The sequence below is a fragment of the Tachyglossus aculeatus genome, chromosome 23 (assembly GCF_015852505.1).
Source record: "Tachyglossus aculeatus isolate mTacAcu1 chromosome 23, mTacAcu1.pri, whole genome shotgun sequence".
Classification (NCBI taxonomy): Eukaryota; Metazoa; Chordata; class Mammalia; order Monotremata; family Tachyglossidae; genus Tachyglossus; species Tachyglossus aculeatus.
The window spans coordinates 14,972,730-14,991,755 of record NC_052088.1 but is presented as its reverse complement, the minus strand read 5'-3'; the positions used below and the strand labels follow the sequence as shown (position 1 = coordinate 14,991,755).

General features: G+C 43.1%; 1 protein-coding gene across 3 annotated transcripts in view; it reads left to right on the top strand.

Moving 5' to 3' along the window:
• The window catches only part of FCHO2 (FCH and mu domain containing endocytic adaptor 2), a 104,711-nt gene that overhangs the window by 42,322 nt on the left and 43,363 nt on the right, over positions 1–19,026 (top strand). For all 3 annotated transcript variants that reach the window (XM_038765715.1, XM_038765714.1, XM_038765713.1), the window contains exons 7-8: positions 7,031–7,129; positions 9,405–9,501. In XM_038765715.1, the coding sequence (XP_038621643.1) occupies positions 7,031–7,129; positions 9,405–9,501 (196 nt within the window). The remainder of the gene's footprint in view (positions 1–7,030; positions 7,130–9,404; positions 9,502–19,026) is intronic.

Below are 19,026 nucleotides of genomic sequence, written 5' to 3'. Positions count from 1 at the left end.
TATAGTCTAGAGGGGGAAACAGACATTTAAAAAATTTTGGCTATATACATAAATGCTGTGGGGCTGAGGTTGGGGTGGATGAAGGATACAAGAGGTCTGTGGGCAGGTTTTTTTATGGTATTTGTTAATTGCTTACTATGTGTGAGGCACTGTATTAAGTACTAGGGTAGATACAAATTAATCAGGTTGGACAGAGTCGCTGCCCACCACCCACTGCCCACATAGGGCTCATAGTTTTAATCCTCATTTAATAAATGAGGTAACTGAGGCCCAGAGAAATGAGAAGCAGCGTGGCTCAGTGGAAAAGAATACGGGTTTTGGAGTCTGAGGTCATGGGTTCAAATGCTGGCTCCACCAATTGTCAGCTGTGTGACTTTGGGCAAATCACTTAACTTCTCTTTGCCTCAGTTACCTCATCTGTAAAATGGGGATTAAGACTGTGAGCCCCCCGTGGAACAACCTGATCACCTTGTAACCTCCCCAGGGCTTAGAACTGTGCTTTGCACATTGTAAACTCTTAATAAATGCCATCATTATTATTACTATTGAGTGACTTCCCCCAAGGTCACACAGCAGACAAGTGGCAGAACGGGAATTAGAACCCAAGTCCCTCTGATTCCCAGGCCTGTGCTCTCTCCAGTAGGCCGCATCTATGCAGTGGGGTATGTAGTTTTACCACAATTAAACTGAATTTACTCCGCAAACCCTGTTTGGGAAGCCCATCTCCCACTGGTAGATGGGGTAGTCCTAGAGATATGCTAGGGAGTGAATTTCAGAAATACTACAAAAAACATGTGGTTACTCTGTGGCCGCTTGTCCTTGTTTCCCACTCTCCCACATTAACCAACTTCCACTCTTCTAACCACTTTGACCTTCCTACGCTCTCTCACCCAATGTCTTCCAGTCTCTCTCTTTCCCCTTTCCATACATTCTCCTGTTGCTCTGTCTCAGTTCAAACATGCTGCACTCAATGAGGCGTCCCTCACTTTTTTATATTCAGGAGAAGTGACAGAAAGTTTACTTGGTCTTGGAGTCAGAGTCTTTGCCCTACACTTAGTGGTGAAGCTGGACTGTTCAGGATGCCCCTCCTAAGAACAAGGCTATAGCAGGCCGTTTGGGGTCACCCGGGGTCAATTCCATGTCTTGAGGGAGAGGGAGGAAGCAGCAGGCAGAGCAACAGACCTACCACGTGGTCCCGGTCTTGGGTTTGCAGAGAAAGCGGGGACTTGGGAGTTCTCCGTGTTTGAGCACATTTTCCATGGATCTCCAACAAGAAGTGTCCTGAGGATGTTAACGATTGCTGTGGAATTAGATGGCACTAAATATTTGGTAGACATTGCTCCCTTTCCCAGACCTCTGCACATAAAGCCATTTTCATATCAGTCTTCACAGAGGAAATAACCAACCCTAATGTTCAGCTGGGAGAAAGCCAACACTCCTCGGGAACATGTTGAAGTGGAAGAATAATAATACTGTGTCCCTTTGGAGAATCTTATATTTTTCAAATTTCGTAGTAGATGTTTTTCCCATTTATAAAGAGCTGAAATCATTGAGTGCCCTAGACCAGTGATTTTGCAGAGATTGGGTGATTACTTTTTTTAATTTCGTTTTCGTTAATACTGTTCTATTTGAGCCTTCAACTTTTCTAAAGCCTTCCCCTAAGGAGACCAGAAGGTGAACCCCCATTATGGCCCTATTTCTACTCCAGGCCCTCAGCTCCATTGTATGCCACTCCTGGGTAGAGAACCATTTTGGAGGCATTTGTTCCTCCTTATTTACTGTAAAAAGAGTGGAAAACATGTTTTATTTTAGCACAGCGACTCAACATTACAGTTGCTAGGTAACGGCTGACGACTAACAATTTTCTCGGTGGGTTTTGTTGGGGCAATGCAGAATAGGATGTTATGGCACCCGGTGGCCACGAGTGGGTGCTATTCCGACCGACTCCACCTTAAATAATAATAATAATAATAATAATAATAATAATGAGGGTATTTGTTAAGCGCTTACTATGTGCCAAGCACTGTTCTAAGTGCCGGGGGGGGATACAAGGTAATCAGGTTGACCCACGTGGGGCTCACAGTCCTAATCCCCATTTTACAGATGAGGGAACTGAGGCACAGAGAAGTGAAATGATTTGCCCAAAGTCACGCAGCTGATCTGTGGCAGAGCCGGGATTAGAACCCATGACCCATTAGAATCCTGGAGGAAGAAGTCGGTCCAGCTGCCCCAGTGTCCATTCAGGTGGGACCCAAAGGCAGTTAATTGTCCCTGTCAAGCAAAGCTGAACTCCCGCTCCTTCACAGGTCATGGAGTAGAGTAGGGCCCACAGACCCCAGGAAGCGTGCAGACTGTTCCAAGCCATTTTTGGAGTTTTCCAGCCTAAACTTTAGCCCTTTCCCAAAGATTGGCTCTCCAGTCTGGACTCCTCTCCTGGCTTTTTCTTGTCCCTCAGAAGCCCTAATGGGCAGGCTTGTTTTGATTATCATTTTATGGAGTTTGGGGCTCCACCGTTCCCTCTCTCGGCTCACTGATCGGTTATATTTTAATGAATTCAGAGCACTTCATGAAATGGTCGCTGATTAAAATTCAGTAAAACTAAAATCAAGGGAAGGTCCTTATCAGAAATGCTGTATAATAAAGAGCACAATTTAATTCTGTTTTCAAGTCATGTGTTTTGAGAAGCTCTCTCCCACCACATCTTTCAGCCTTTTTTCAGCCTTCCCCCCACTGTACTGTGTGTGAGCAGCTGGGAAGAACTCTATCGAGTATATTTAGCTATTGTAATGGGAATTCATGCTACCCTGGCTACATCAGGAGGCCTTCCCAGACTGAGCCCCTTCCTTCCACTCCCCCTCGTCCCCCTCTCCATCCCCCCCATCTTACCTCCTTCCCTTCCCCACAGCACCTGTATATATGTTTGTACATATTTATTACTCTATTTATTTTACTTGTACATATCTATTCTATTTATTTTATTTTGTTAGTATGTTTGGTTTTGTTCTCTGTCTCCCCCTTTTAGACTGTGAGCCCACTGTTGGGTAGGGACTGTCTCTATATGTTACCAACTTGTACTTCCCAAGCGCTTAGTACAGTGCTCTGCACACAGTAAGCGCTCAATAAATACAATTGATTGATTGATTGATCTTCAGATTCTGCCACAACCAAGGCATCTGGTACAATCCTATTCTTTTATTTTAAATAATTTCAGATCCTCTCTCGTGTAACTTTTATCCACCTTCCTCTGAGTTTACCGGCTCCAGTTCTTCTTAGTCCAACCAGCTCTGGAGACACACTCCCCTCTCTAGAGGTGTTTGAGGCTGCCGCCTCTCAGCCTGCACAGTCAGGACTGTCGCAGCTGGGAAAGGGGCCTCTCCTTCAGTTCATTCATCCTTTCGGTCATATTTATTGACACTTACTGTGTAGGGGCCTCCAGTTCATTCATGCATTCAGTCATATTTATTGACATTGTGTGCAAAGCACTGTACTAAGCATTTGGGAGAGAAAAATTCAACAGTAGGCATGATAAGTGACTCGTCCAAGGTCACACAGCAGACAGGTGGTGGAACTTGGATTAGAAACCAGGTCTTTTGACTCACAGGCCCTATCCACTAGACCCCCTTGCTTCTCTGTAGTTTGTCATCCACTCATGCAGCTAATGAAGAGGGCTAGCATGGCTTAGTGGGGCAATCATAGGATGAACAGCCTAGACCCTGGTTCTTATCTTGGCTCTGCCATTGGCCTGCTTTGGGTCCTGGGACAAGTTATTTTAATTACTCTGTGCCTCAGTTTCCTCCTGTTTAAAGTGGGAATGAAACTTTTCTCTCAGTCCCAATCATTGGATTACCTTGTATCTTTCCCAGCCTTTACCACAGTGCTTGGCATATAGTTAGCCCTTGAAACATTTCCTAGCCATTATTTCATTAATGTTCCTGGGCCGTGGTACAGGACAATCATTCATTCATTCATTGTCGTATTTATTGAGCGCTTACTGTGTGCAGAGCACTGTACTAAGCACTTGGGAAGTACAAGTTGGCAACATATCAGTCAGTCAATCAGTGGTATTTATTGAGAGCTTACTATGTGCAGAGCAATGTACTAAGCACTTGGAAGAGTAGTATTCAACAGAATTGGCAGACATGAGCTCTGCCCACAAAGAGTCAGTCATTTGAATTTATTGACTCTTACTGTATGCAGAGTACTGTACTAAACTTTTGGGAGAGTACAATACAACAACAAACACACATCCCCTGCCCACAGCGAGCTTACTGTCTAGAGGAGCGTACAGGCCTTTGCCTATGGGCCTGTACTCCTGGAACTGACCAGTCTTTCCCCATATCAGAAGCAGTGAAATGGTACTGGTCCAGGCAGGCCCCCTGGAAGGGATTTTGGCAGTGCCTCTTCTTCTCTGGATGACTGGGATATGAATCCTGGATTTAATGGGGGCCATGGTGCGGTTGCCTCGGAGTAGTTGGTTGTAGAGCCTGCAGGAGTAGGGCCCAACCAGCGTACTGGCATGAAACTCAGTCCAGTCAGGTTTGGGTTTAGCTCAGCCATCCTGCAGAGCCTCGCCCTTTGGAGAGTTTGGGGCCGGAGCTGCTTCAGTACCACGGCTGGGGTATCGCCCAGTTGGAACTGAATCCCGGCCCAACCACTAGTGGTTGCCAGCCTCCTAGTGCCCTGGCAGCTGCTCCCCTACCCCTGGGACTATGACTTGTCCCTGCCGCAGAAGCATTCTGAGGCCTGAGAAGTAGCATGGCCTAGTGGGTAGAGAGCATGGGCCTCGGAGTCAGAAGGACCTGGGTTCTAATTCCGACTCCCCCTTTGGTCTGCTCTGGGACCTTGAGCAAGTCACTTTACTTCTCTGGGCCTCAGTTACCTCATCTGCAAAATGAGGATTCAGAGTGAGAGCCCCATGTGGGGTATGGACTTTGTCCAACCTGATGAGCTTGTATCTACCCCAGCGCGTAGTACAGTGCCTGGCACATAGTAAGTGCTTAACAGTTACCTTTTTTTTTAAAAAAAAAAGCACTCAAGCATATGTGACTGCCATCCTTATGCTGATAGTTCCTCCACAAGTAAGGCCAAGGCTTCCTTTGGTTCAGCCTCTAGCTTGGCTTGTGACTTGCCTCAGACCTTGAGTATCAGTTCTCTGCTTGGGTCAGAGTGGAAATTTCTGACCAGTACAGAACTCCAGTTTCATTACTTTGCATAAGCATTGAAGCACTGAAATGCCCAGTGTTTGAAACAGACACTTGGCAAAGTATTTGCCAGGAGTGAAATCTTTGGAACCAAAGAATTCTTCGGAACAAGGGGCCTTGAAACATTAAACCAAGTGTAGAGTAAAAGCTCATGAATTTGAACCCCACTAATCTGGAATTTGCCATCCTGAAAGCCGCTTTTTCCCTTGTGTACTGCTCTCAAGGCTGGCTTTGATCTAAAGAAGGAAGTATTTTTCCAGTGTTGTGGTTAAAGTCTCAGTTAAGCTTCAGAGAGAACAGGGAAGCATCAGAGGGGGAAGAGAGACCTGAATTTCCAGTTGCCCTATGTAGATTTAAAGAGACACTGAAAATGGGCAGACCATGCATATAGAGATCAGGAAACCATGTCTAAGTTTATCACACTTACACACCCACATCTACAGTGCTGTGGTAAAATTGCAAAAGAAAATACTTTAATAATTCAGAGATTTTGCTATGTAGATTGAATGAGTTCCTCAAGGGCGGGAATTGAGTCTTATACTTTGGTGTTCTACAAACATGTATTTTAGGGCTTTTCATACAGGTGTTCATTGAATCCCGTTGTTGTTAATGATGACTTCTCACAATCTGTCTTAATGAGAGTTTACTGTATTTGGATTTGACTTTTTGTTAACTGTCGTCTACTCTGTCCCATGGCACAAACATGTTCCTCCACAAAGTAAAGGAATATTTCCTCTGTTCTGAATATGGGTGGAATCCAGAATATCTACTCTCTATATCCTAAATGTCAATCATAGTCTGGGCTGAACAAAGTGGGATACTTTTGGCTGACTTCCAGCTCAAACAACAGTGATACAAGGGAGGAATGGGCACTTCAGTTTTATTTTTTGATCCCCTTCATGCCTGTACCCCTAGTTTTGGACCAGAGTTGGACTAAAAATTAAAAACCTCCAGCTCAAAGGAGCTTCAGGGGATGCCTGGGTTCTGTTTTGGATCCCTCTCTTCTCTTCCCCCACCCCCCAAGCCCCCCAACCTGAAACTAGGCTATGTCTTTTATAACATAATGGAAAGATTTCTCATCCCCCAAACTCACATTGTAATTATAAGTTGACTAGAATATACTGGGAACATTTAGCTTTCTATTTATATTTGAGAAGCAAGCCAATGTTTCTCATTAAAGACTGTGTACATTCCATATTGATGAGTCAAAAACAATTGGGAATGTTTATCCAAGCACAAAAATTGCTTGAAATGACATAGTTTTTGGTATATTGTTTAGGGATTAGTCATTGTAGACTTGTTGGTTTTATAATGGTTGGATAATGCCAGGTACATTTTTTCAAATTTGCCCACAGAAATAAGTTGACAAAATGGAAGGTAGTCCACAGCCTCAAATGTCGCTTATTAAAAAATTAAAAACACATGATTGCTCATTATAAACAACTGTTTTCAGTCTCCTTATATTTTCCCGTGATAACATGAGAGCTGACTTGAGCTTCTCCCATCCAAAAATCTCCCTGAAGATATACCTGTTCTTAGTGAAAGGGAAATTATTCCCATTTGTTATCAATCAGTGGTATTTATTGAGCACTGTTTTTGATGTGGCCATGTATGCGCAGACCTGGGCCAGAAACCCAACCTTCCTAGTGATCATGGGAGCCGTTGGTTGAGTTTTTTAGATTCCCTAAAAAGATGTTTCTTTGAGAGTAGAAATTATGGAAATTCTAAAAATAATTTGCAGTCCTTGAGCTATGTTTGTGCTTTACCATAATTGAATTCAGTTTAGGCTCTTGAGTCATTTTCAACCTTTCTTCTCTATTTTTATGTAGAAATTTCAAGATATTGAAGAAACTCATCTCAAACACATTAAAGAAATTATTGAATCTCTGTCCAATGCTGTAAAGGAAATTCATTTACAAATAGGCCAGGTAAGCTTTCTTCACGTTGTTATGAATTCACTAAAATAGAAATCCTCAACAAAGTTTTCATTTGTCAGGTGACCATGCCTGGTGGAAAGGTGTCCGTCTGCTGTAGCGCACGTCAGGGGGTGACCTGCCGTTCTTTGGACTGTTTTCCAAGTGAAATCCACAACTGGGAGGTGGGGTTGGGTGGCAATAGGGTGCTCGGCTATCTTGAGAACTTCAAAGACACAAGGCTTGAAATGCCTGCGAAATGGCTGAGCGCACAGATTCCAAAGGGCAAGAGATTTCGGAACCTTTAGTTGGACAAATCACTAAAGTATACTCTTCGCTAGTTGCTCTTACCCAGCCTCGCTTGGGGTGGGGTTGCAGCTGATTCTGGATTAATCCACTCCAGGGGATTAATAGAACTGCTTCAACTCAAACACAGTGTCATTTGCTGACCGGGATGAAGCTGCTTCAGTTAGCATAGCCTCCTTTGGTGGACTGTGAGCCCACTGTTGGGTAGGGACTGTCTCTATATGTTGCAAACTTGTACTTCCCAAGCGCTTAGTACAGTGCTCTGCACACAGTAAGCGCTCAATAAATACGATTGATGATGATGATGACTGAAAGGGGGCGTACAGATCTGGCGCCTTCTCCCGTTAAAAATTGATTTAATCAACAATTAAATGGTTGGTGGCTTAACATTAGTTGAGCTGCTCTATTGAGTCGTGACTATTTGATGTTTAATTTTAGACTATTTTTTGTATTGCCAAGCACAACTAACAAATTCATCAGCGCAGGCCAGCACAATCTTTATGTAGGTCTAGGGTACAATAGTTGGCTAGGTACACGCGGTCTATTTAGTCACGCCCAAAGACATGGATGAATTACCATTGTCTTCAAATGCTTGGGTGAGAGAGAATGAGAGGACCATGTGAACACAGGAGAGAGAAAGGATACCTTGTTTCTATTATTTATTTTTATGGTAGACACAAGCTAATCAGGTTGGACACAGTCCTTTTCCCACGTGCAGCTCACAGTCTTACAGATGAGGTAACTGAGGAGGCAAAGAGAAATGAAGTGACATGCCCAAGGTCTCACAGCAGACAAATGGCAGATCTGGGATTAGAACCCAGGTCCTTCCGACTCCCGGATCCATGCTGTATTCACTGGGCCACACTGCCTCATCAGTTATTAATCCAGAGAGGAATCCATTGAGGTACCCTGGACATTTCTGGGCCAGAAAGGATCACTGTCCGGACCGGGGTCAGGGGTGGTCTCTTCCCCACCCTTCTATTATCTCAGCCTCTTTCCTCCTGTCTCTCTTCCTCTCTTTTCCCCCTTTTGCTCCCCCCTTCTTTTTGTTCACTTTCCTCCCTCACTTGCTTCTTCATTTCCCCTGTCTCTCCCTCTCTCTCTCTTCCCCCACCCCATCTCCTCCTCTCCAAATCACTCTTGACAAGATTCTGATCATGATTTAAAGAACCCAGAATTATCGTTCCCTGCAGTTTTGCTTTTCATCATTCAGAAAGGTTGTATCAGAAGGGTTTATCCAATTGTTTATGCCCTTAAATTTCATATCAAATTATACCTCACTTGTCAGAAACTTAACTCCCAGGAAAGGTCATTTCTGTCAAAGTTCTCTAACCCAGCATAAGATTATTTTGTACTTGATTTTCATCATGGACCAGTGTATTAATAATCTTGTTACTGGAATCTTTATACACTGGTGTTAAACCTATAAATCAGTATAATAGCACTTCATATTTTTGCTAGTAATGTAGTATAGTACAAGGAAGGAGTGTGCTTGGAGTAAATTCTCGGAGAGGTTTGAAGTAGAATAAATCCATGTGTCTGACCAACTGGACAAGGTGCTCTTGTCTTTTTCCTTTATCAGAGAAAATACTGCCCTGGTTGTCATCCAGACTTTTCAGTGGATTTGGGTGGGTCATTTCCCCCTCCCCATCCCCTTTCAAGTAGGGGGACCACAGAGGCTACTGACATCTCCAGGGCCTTAATCCGTGCTCCATCTCCCAGAGCCGAGACATGGACCAGAATCCTGTGACTTTGTTATCAGTATCAAAAGTCTGTCCCCCTTGAGAGCCAGGATGTCAGAGCTTGCAAGTGAGGTGTGTTTCAGAGGTTTTTAAGGAAAGCTGCTGAACCAAAGGAAAATCTATGTTTGAATGCTAGGTTCTGGTCTCTATATAATCTTTTCTTTTGGCACGCATGGGGAAATTTTGTAGGGAAATAAAGAACTAAGGCTGATTTTTCCTTTGTTACATTTTTCTTCACCTAGGTCCATGAAGAATTTATAAATAATATGGCAAATACCACAGTTGAAAGTTTAATACAAAAATTTGCTGAGTCAAAAGGCACTGGGAAGGAGAGACCTGGTAAGATTAAAATGATGCAAGAAAAAAAAAGGAAACGGTTTCAAAATTTTCATCCCCATTCTTGATATTTTTGAACTGGTTGTCATGCAGTATTGGGTTTTGAGTGTTGTGACTAAAAATCAGAGGTACCCTACCCAAGAAACTCTTCTGGTATTTATGAAATACCTTTTCTGAAAAATCAGTTTAAACTCCCAAATACCACTTTCCCCCAGTTCCCTGTTTCAGTGTTGATCAATCAGTCAGTATTACTTATTGAGCACCTACTAAGTGTAACACTCTCCTAAGCTTTAGAGAAAACAAAACAGAAACAAACAACAGTCCTTACCCACACAGAGTTTGTGGTCTAATGGGGGAAGACATACAGAATTCTTTAGAAATAATGGGAGCTGGAGGAAGAACAAGGATAAGATAGATTTTGCAGATTAGCCAAGTTAGAATAACAGAATAAAGTAGAATAGATGAATGTAAAATTGATTAGACATAGATGTGTAATTTCTGGGAGTGAGTGTAAAGACATGAGTGCTGAGGGTGGCTATTGGTTTGATGACGAGGTTACAGTCTAGAGAGGGAGGCAGACTCTAAATCTTGCCATTTCATGTGGCTTGCCTAATTTTAAAGAAGTATTCTTTGCCGTACAAAAAGTTATCTTGTAACCCGCAGATTATGTTCCTGATAAATCCCCATGTTAAAAATACTCATAGTGTATGTGCCTTGATTATCACCCTGCATAAGTGCACAGCTGTTTCTTTTGTCGCATTGTCAGGAAAAATTTCCCAAATTCCATAATGATAACAATAGTAATAGTGGCATTTTGGTAAGTGCTTACTCTGTGCCAAGCACTGTTTAAGCACTGGGGTAGATACAAGGTAATCCACTTGGATACAGTGCCTATCCCAACTGGGGTCATGGTCTCAATAGGAGGGAGAATAGGATTTTGAATCCCCATTTTACAGGTGAAGAAACTACAGCAGAGAAAAGTGAAATCACTGCCCAACTGTCAGAACTGGGATTAGAACCCAGGGCCTCTGACTCCCGGGCCGGTGCATTTTCCACCAGGGCACGCTGCTTCACCCTAACAGTATTCAACCTAAAACGTCAAATGAAAAGTCTTGTTATGGAAATTTGAGCATTTTGTGTACACTTAGTGAAAAGTAGTTTTTGAATATTTGTCATTAATTTTTCTCCCAACTCTCGGCCTTCCTCTTCTGTGTACCAATGGGAGAGGGGACCAAAAGGAAACTCTGTCTGTCGATATCCCTAGACTTCCTTCAGCCCCACAGCACTTATTTACACATCCATAATTAATTGTAGTGTCTGTCTCCTCCTCTAGACTGTAAACTCCTAGTGGGCAGGGAACGTGTATACAACTTAGTTGTATTGCATTCTCCCAAGTGCTTAGTGTAGTGCTCTGCACATAGTAAGTGCTCAATAAATCCCATTGATTGATTGACTGTGGGTCATTTAGTCACCCGGCAGCCTGAATCAACCAGAAGAATGGTGTCAGCTCACAACTTTAAACTGGGGGAAGACTTCCGGAGCCTTTGAAATCATTCCAAAAGTTTGGTTTAAGACAAATAGATTTCTTAAAACTTCTGCAGGACTGTTGTATTTTCCTAGCTGGATATTTTTACTGTCTCTACTCCTTCCAGAACCAAACCCCGCCCTGCTGTTCCTCCCTCCCTGCCCCCCCCCCCCCCCCCACTCTCCTGCTGCTCATCCCAACCCAGTGGTCAAAGCCCATGCTTTTAAGCCTTATGTCTTCAGAATTCATCTGTAAGCATAAACTCTTCTGAAAATTCACAAAAACAATAACCGAAAGTAAAGGCAGACTCTGTTATGTGACTTATTTTTGAAGATCATGAATATTGAGTGAGCTGCTATGCCTCGCTGTTGTAGGACATCAGGTTTTTATGTGGTTGATTTGAATGATTCCAAAAGTCTGTTGACTAGACTTGGAGCATATCTTTAAGGTGTGCTAAAAATAGATATCAGCAGTTCAGCTTTTCTAGGAAATGCGGAAATGGTAATAGTAGGAATCATGATAATATTTTGCTCTTACAAGGTGCATTACAATGTTTTGAGTGCTAAGAAGAAATACACTGATTGATTTAAACACAGTCCCTGATGAACAGCAGGCTCAAAATATAAAGATCACAGTAAGGATAAAGGCTTTAAAGAGTCAAAATACCTATTTGTTGTCCTTACAAAATATCATCGTTAATATCTGCGTGCAGTTTGCCAGTTAACATTTCCAAGCCCAATCGGTTTTGAGGTATATTGGATTTAAGATGATCTCCCTCCAACCCCTAAAATCTGGTATTTTAAAATGAGAAGAGAATTCATCCTTTCATGCGCTTTTTCCAACACTTTTGGGAATCTCTGTAAGCCAAACCCCTGGAGACAGAGGGACAGGTAGACAGACTTGGTTGCTTCCCAGACTTTTTCATTTGATTATTACATTCATGGAACTAGACGTTTTCCTCATTACCTACTCTAAATAGTTGGTTCTATACCTGCAAGAGCTGAAGTTCAGTTCAAACATGCACACTGATTATCCTTTTAACCACTAAAGGGACAGGAGTTTGGGAGAGGATAAAGGACGCTTACCTTCCCTGGCTATGCTGCCTCAATCTCTTTTACTAGCTCTCCCTCTGCCTCCCACTCCCTAACTTGGGGTGGGGGAGAGAGGGAGGTTACACAAGGGTCAGTTTTGGGTCCCCTTCTATTCTCCATTTACACCCCACTACCTTGGTGAGCTCATCTGGTCTGACAACCTCAACTGTTATCGCTATGCAGATGACTCCCAAACCTGCCTCAGCAAACTGTCTTCTCTCCTGCCATCTTCCATCTCCACTGCTTCCAGGACATCTCTTCATGGATGTCCTCTGGCACCTGAAGCTCTTCCTGTCCAAAAGTGAATTATTCTTCTCTCTCAAATCCTCTCCTCCTCCTGCCTTTCCCACCACCACTGACAACACCACCATCCTCCCCGCCTCTCAATCCCACAAAGTAGGCATTATCCTTGATTCCTCTTTCTCTTTCATCCTGGCTATTCAGTCAGTCACCAAATCCAGTCATTTCTTGCTTCCCATCGTCTCCAGAATCCAACCTTTCTTCTCCATGCAAACTCCCAACATGCGGGTCCAAACACTTGTCATAGCCCTACTCGACTACTGCACCAACCTCCTTGAAGACCTCCCTGCTTCTGGCTTCTCCCCTCTCCAGTGTGTACTTCATTCTGCTGCAGGGATCATTTTTCTGATATATCGCTTTGCACACATTTCTCCACTCCTCAAAAGATCTTCCAATTCTTGCCCATTCCTTTCTCCACATGAAGCAAAAACTCCTGGCCATTGGCTTAATCTATTACCTGTGCTTTGTTCTCATCTCTCTCCACCAGCCTCTTTACTAATGCAAGAAATCCCAGAAGGCCTTTCCTGATTAATCTCTCACTGCTATTCTCAACACTTCCACATCACGTGTTCACTTGAGTCCTCACCCCGAAGCACTTGGGTCCTTATTTTCTTTCCTTTCCTGCCCCCCATGGTACTATTTATTTTCAGAACTTTAAACTTGGTTGCTTCCTCCTACCTGTAATTTGTGTCTTTTCTCCTCAGCTAAGCTCCTTGAGGGCAAGGATCATATCCATTGCACTCTCCCAATCGTTTAGTATAGTGCCCAGTACAAGCTAAGTGCTCAACTATGATTGGTTGATTGATTGGAAGAGTCAAAGCAAAGAGAAGGAAATAAGATGTTATAAGAAACAGTAATGGGGGAAGAAATCCAAAAGAAGCCACAAAAGCAGAAGGAGAAAGAAAGGGGGACCAGAAGTCAAAAAGTCAAAGCAAGTGGAACCACCTTGAAGAATTGGTGTGCCATCATGAGGGAAAGTACCACATTTCTCATGAGGCTCTGGGTAGGGTCTCGTAATGAACTATTGGTCCCTCGACTAATTTTTAATCTAAAAGCCTTTGTTCTCAGGATAGGGGGCCTGCAGTAGTTGGGACAGTATGTACTGACTTAGTCGTTGGCACCCTTCCCTTCCAAGACGACTCCCAGAATACTGCCAATATCCTCCGTCACAGCCCCAGTCTAAAAATATCAGGTTGGGGAGGGAGGTGCACAGAGCTGAGTTGTGTCACCCACCATTTTTGTTCCTGCCATTTGCCCCTCTCACCTCATTGGTCTCCACCACGGTCTTGAGGCTTTGGGCAGTTGCCCATTTCATACACTTGTTAGTAGTTCTGGCGGTGAAACAATGTACAACTCCCAAAAAGTGTTCCTGGCCCATGAATTAGTCCATTTGTGGCTGTACAGATTTCAGTTATTGGGGTGGGGGACAGGTGGCACAGCCGTGGTTCTGTCCATCTCCATGGGCCACCAGGGACCCTGACTGGATGGACTTCGCTTTTCTTCCTCAGTCCCTCAGAGTGCCCAGCAGCTCTGTGGGCTGGGGAGAAGAGAGGGAAATCTGTTACCCTTCCTGTTTTGAGTTTTTGGTCGGACTAAGGTCAGTGGCGGTGGTGTGTTGGCCGCATTCCCTGGCTTAAATTGAAATTCTAAATGTAGTGTGTGTTTTGTTGTGAAAACATACCCAAAAAAGCTCCTCTTGGTTTAGGACAGTGTGACAAATGGCAAATGATTTCCAAACTGAAATGAGTTTAATGAAGCGTTACGACTGATTTTTGGGAAAAGAGCTAAATAGGTCCCGTTTACTAGGGAGTTGTATGGGTTTAAAAATAGAACTGTTTTTCTTGAAGAATGAATGGTCTATTTTGTTTTTTAGGTAACTGTCACCTGTTGAAAAATACCAGTAAAAAACAATGTTTTGTAGAGCATAACTAGCAAGTTCATGCCTCAAAATGTGAAAATATTTCCCAAAACGACAGATGCTGACATGCTGTGAGCCATCTATTTGTGGTGGCTCCTCATGAGCACTTTTCAGCCCTAGCCCCTCATTTCACATCCATTCCAATAATTCTTCTGGGTCAGAGTCCCAAGTACCCAGTTTTTCTCAGGTGAATACTACATACACCCTGTTCTGCCGTAAGGCATATTTTCACTTCAATTTTTGGGGGGTTAGGGAACCCTTGTCCAATTTTGGACCATGGCGTTTGAGAAAATGGTTTGTACCCATTAACGTGTGTGTATGTATGAGGGTTTGGGCTCAAGTTCTGCGGTATAGGTCTTCCTTAACATGAACGAACACATGCCCTAGTTATGGGAGAGCCGGGTGTATCGAGGAACGAAGAAAGGCTGTAGAGCAATTTTATAACTTGGGATGAAAGTCCTTCAGAAAGTTTCTTGTGTGTATTTGTACTTCAGAGTACCAATAGAATGTAGATATATTGCTTCCAGCTGAGGACATCTACTGCCTGAGCTCCATGTTCGAAGTACAAGATTAGCAAATAAAGAAAAGCTAGAGGAATGTAGGGGAGGATCCAGAAAATGTGTGATTTACCAGAGTTGGGGTTCCTAAGAGCAAGAAAGCAAATTTCATAAAGAAAAAATTAAATTAGCCCAATGACAATCCTTTACTGAAAATTAAATGTTCATCCATGCCAGATCATCATCGACTTTAGCTACAGTCTCAGTGTTTGGATTGAAATCTAATCAAGGATAGGAACATGTTTGTACGATGGCCACTTTGGAGCCTATGATATTAAAAATAACTGTGAGATTCTTCAATAAAAGAAATTAGGAAATTAGTTTTGGGGAACAATTTTTTTGTTCTGCCTCCTCCCCATGAAAGACCTATGGAGAAATTAGAGCACTCAGTGATGACTTTTCCCTTCAGTGGCATGTCAGTATTTGACTGCTTTCAACTCAAGCAATCAATCAATCAATGGTATTTATTGAGCGCTTACTATGTGCAGAGAACTCTGCTAAGCACTTGGGAGCCTGCAATTCAACAGAGTTGATAAGACACAGTCCCTTCCCACAATGTATGAAGACAGAGTAACTAAAGAGGAACAAATAGTGGCAATCTTCGTTCAGCTAAAACGTCATCCATCCCCGTAATACAGCCTGTTTGAGTGCAGGTATATCAAGAAGTCACTTTTGCGTGTTGGTTCTTTAAAATCTGCATTCAGGGGCTAAGTTGGTAGACACCTTCTCTGCCCACAGTGAGCTTACAGTTTAGAAAAGGGAGACAGACATTAATGTAAATAAATAAATTTACAGATATGGACGTAAGTGCCGAGGGGCCAAGGATGGGGTGAATAGAAGGTGCAAAAATCCAAGTGCAATCCAAATCCAAGTATCAACCAATAAATGAAGTATTTGCTCATCAAGTCAGCAGATGGTACCAAATCAGAGGGGATTGCCAACTCTTTGAAGGACAGGAATAAATGCAAAGTATCTTAGACACATTAAAAATATGATTCCCCAGAAGCAGGATGAAATTTATTCGGGGCAAGTAAAAGGCAGTAAATTAAAAATGCTAGAAAAACAAGCACAGATGGGTGGGGAAAAACCAACTAGGGGTAAATATAGCGGACAAGATTCTGGGGGCCATAACAGACCTAAGACCTTGTTGTGATTGAGCAACATGATGCTCATAGTGTAAATCTAATCCTGGCTCTGCCACGTGTCTGCTGTGTGACCTTGGACAACTCACTTAACTTCTCTGTGCCTGGGTTCCTTCATCTGCAAAATGGGGATTAAAATTGTGAGCCCCAAGTGGGACTGGGACCATGTCTCACCTGATTACCATGTATCTACCCCAGCACTTAGAACGGTGTTTGGCACGTAGTAAGCGCTTAACAAATACCACAATTATTACAATAAAATAGGAGGATACTGGGATGAGAAAACACTGTAACCTACGAGAGTATACCATTTCAAAAGATGTAGCAAAGTCAGAGATGGTCCAGAAAGTGAGAAAGTGATTAAGAGGATTGACATAACTGCGTCTACATCAGTCGCTTGTTGACGGGGATTTGGCCAGGGCCCCCGTATCTCTACATCTGTTTAATACCTTATGATTCCAGCCTTGCAAGTCATTTTCCTACCCTCTACCAAAGCCTGTCAGTAGGAAACCCAGGCTACCTAGATTCCCTGATAACATAGACTCTCATCGTAGATGTACGTAGGTGATACACTTATGGATTAGCAAGGGTTAGAACTTTCAAGTATCTGTTCCCCCTCCTCATATGTGCAGATCCCTTTGTGCTCTCTCCTACCTGTAATTTATTTTAGGGTCTGTCTCCCCCCATCTAAACTAAGCTGCTTGTGGGCAGGGATCGTGTCTTCCAATTCCGTTGTATTGAGCTCTCCCAAGTGCTACTGTAGTGCCCTGCACATAGTGAGCACTCAGTAAATACCACCGATTGATAGACTAGGGTATACATGGATTGATAGATTGGGTCCTATGGTATTGCATCAGAGGAAAGTGTTATCTTTTCCTAAAAATCTCCAGAGGCAGCTACTCTGCAAGCTCTTTGGAAGCCCATGATAGTGTTTTATCACCCTGAGAGCCTAGACCTTTTCTCTTCCACTCAATTGAAATCGCTGTTGGTCTAATTTAAATCCGTTTCCTTTTGTTCCGCCCTAAGTGGGCACAATGAATAGTGGGTCAGCATCCTCCTCGTAGAAATCCTTCCTGAAGACTGTCCTCCACTCTTCTATTCCCTTGAAGAAAACTAAACCCGTTTCCTGTAGCCTTTCCCGATATTCCCCCTCTAATGACTTGCGGCATCATATCTGATCCGATCGAAGAAATGCAAAATTTAGTAAAATTAGCGGTCGGCATGTCATCTGTCAGAAAACCATCACATTCCTCACGTGGAGGAGGGGTTGTCACCTCTGTCCGACTGATGAGGAATGTTATGACCTTTGGTGAAGGGAAGGAAGTTGTAGAGTACTGATGAATCTGTTTGGAATGAGACAGGTGCTGTCTTGTAATTGGCTCAAGTGACACTGTTGATGCTCATGATCTATTTACTAAGTACCAGACAGGTGTGTTCATTTGGAAATAATGGATTGGATCCTTAGTTGCCCTTCTGACCTCAGGCCTGTGCTCTATCCACTAGGCAAAGCTGCTCCTGACCTATATCTAGATGGGAGTCAGAAGGTCATGGGTTCTTATTCCGGCTCCACAATTTGTCTGCTGTGTGACCTTGGGCAACTCACTTAGCTTCTCTGTGCCTCAGTTTCCTCATCTGTAAAATGGGGATTAAGACTGTGAGCCCTATGTAGGCCAGGGACTGCGTCCAAACCGAATATCTTGTATCTACCCCAGTGCCTGGCACATGGTAAGTGCTTAACAAATACCATAATTGTTCTTCTTATATACAGGACCCTTTCTCTGGATAATTAAATCTGTCCAGCTGCCGTATCTGCCATTCTCTAGTTACCTTATCTTTAATCCCTGCCGTACAGGACTCTTTTTCTTTTGGTTTTTATATGAGTCATCCAGGCAGTTCTTTTCAACTTTTACCTGAGTGTATAGAAGGAGCAATAATAATACAATAATGATGATGATAGTGTTTACTAAGTGCTTACTACATGCCAAGCACTGTGCCAGGTACTGGGGTAAATGCAAGATGATCAGGTCCAACACAAGGTTACAAGCCAAGTGACAAGCCTCAAAGCCAGAGGGGAAAGAGTCTGGGTAGGGGATAGAGGAGTTTGGTGGGGGTGTGGGCCAGCAATGAAACTCCTGTGATACTGGGACAGAGCTGCGAACCCATTCTGTCCATTGGCTTGTCTACTTTGGAACTAAGATGCCATGGAACAGATGTTTTTCGCTGTCAGTTCTTTGGACTAGATGCTTTTTCTTGGAGGAACTAATCAACAATGTCATTTGTAAGATTCCCTGTTTAAAAATGGGCACATTTGTTGGTCAGTGCAGGCAGATTGGATTTGCTCTCTGGCTTTCAGCTGGTAGACTTGGCTGCTATTTCTGAAAATAATCATGAAACAGCATGTGCTGTTAGAAAGATTGCTTGTTTGTTTGTGTAGGTACTCAATTTGACCTATGTGATCCAGCTTAACATCTAAGCACTAGGAGCAGTCATTTGTTTTGACAGCAGAATTAATTGAGGCTAAAACAGCCGAAATTCCACTTGTATCAAGCCGTTCATTAGGAATTGCACTCTGGCTTTTAGGGCTGTCAGAAAAATAACCTGTTCTGCCATGATTAAATAGCAGAGTGACGGTCGGTCCACTGCGTTTCAGAAAGGGGTTGAATAAACTTTCTACTGCGGAAACAATTCAGAAGCGACACTGCAAGCGGGGGTTAGAATGTGCATTGATATCCAGCTGAGCTGTCAACTGGCACTGAGCCAGGCACGCAAAGCCCTCCCGTTTGAAGTAGAATGGGAAGCATATGTAATTTTTAAAAATTGTCTCTCTTCGTGCATGATTTTGTGTCCAAAAAAAGTTTTATGTTTTCACCAGACAAAAAGACTGTCTAAAATCATTCACAACGTAATAATGGTGTGTGTTTGTGTGTGTACACTATTTTTATAGTTGCTTTCTGTATTTCATTAGATCTTTCCTTGCCATGCCACTCATTTTTTA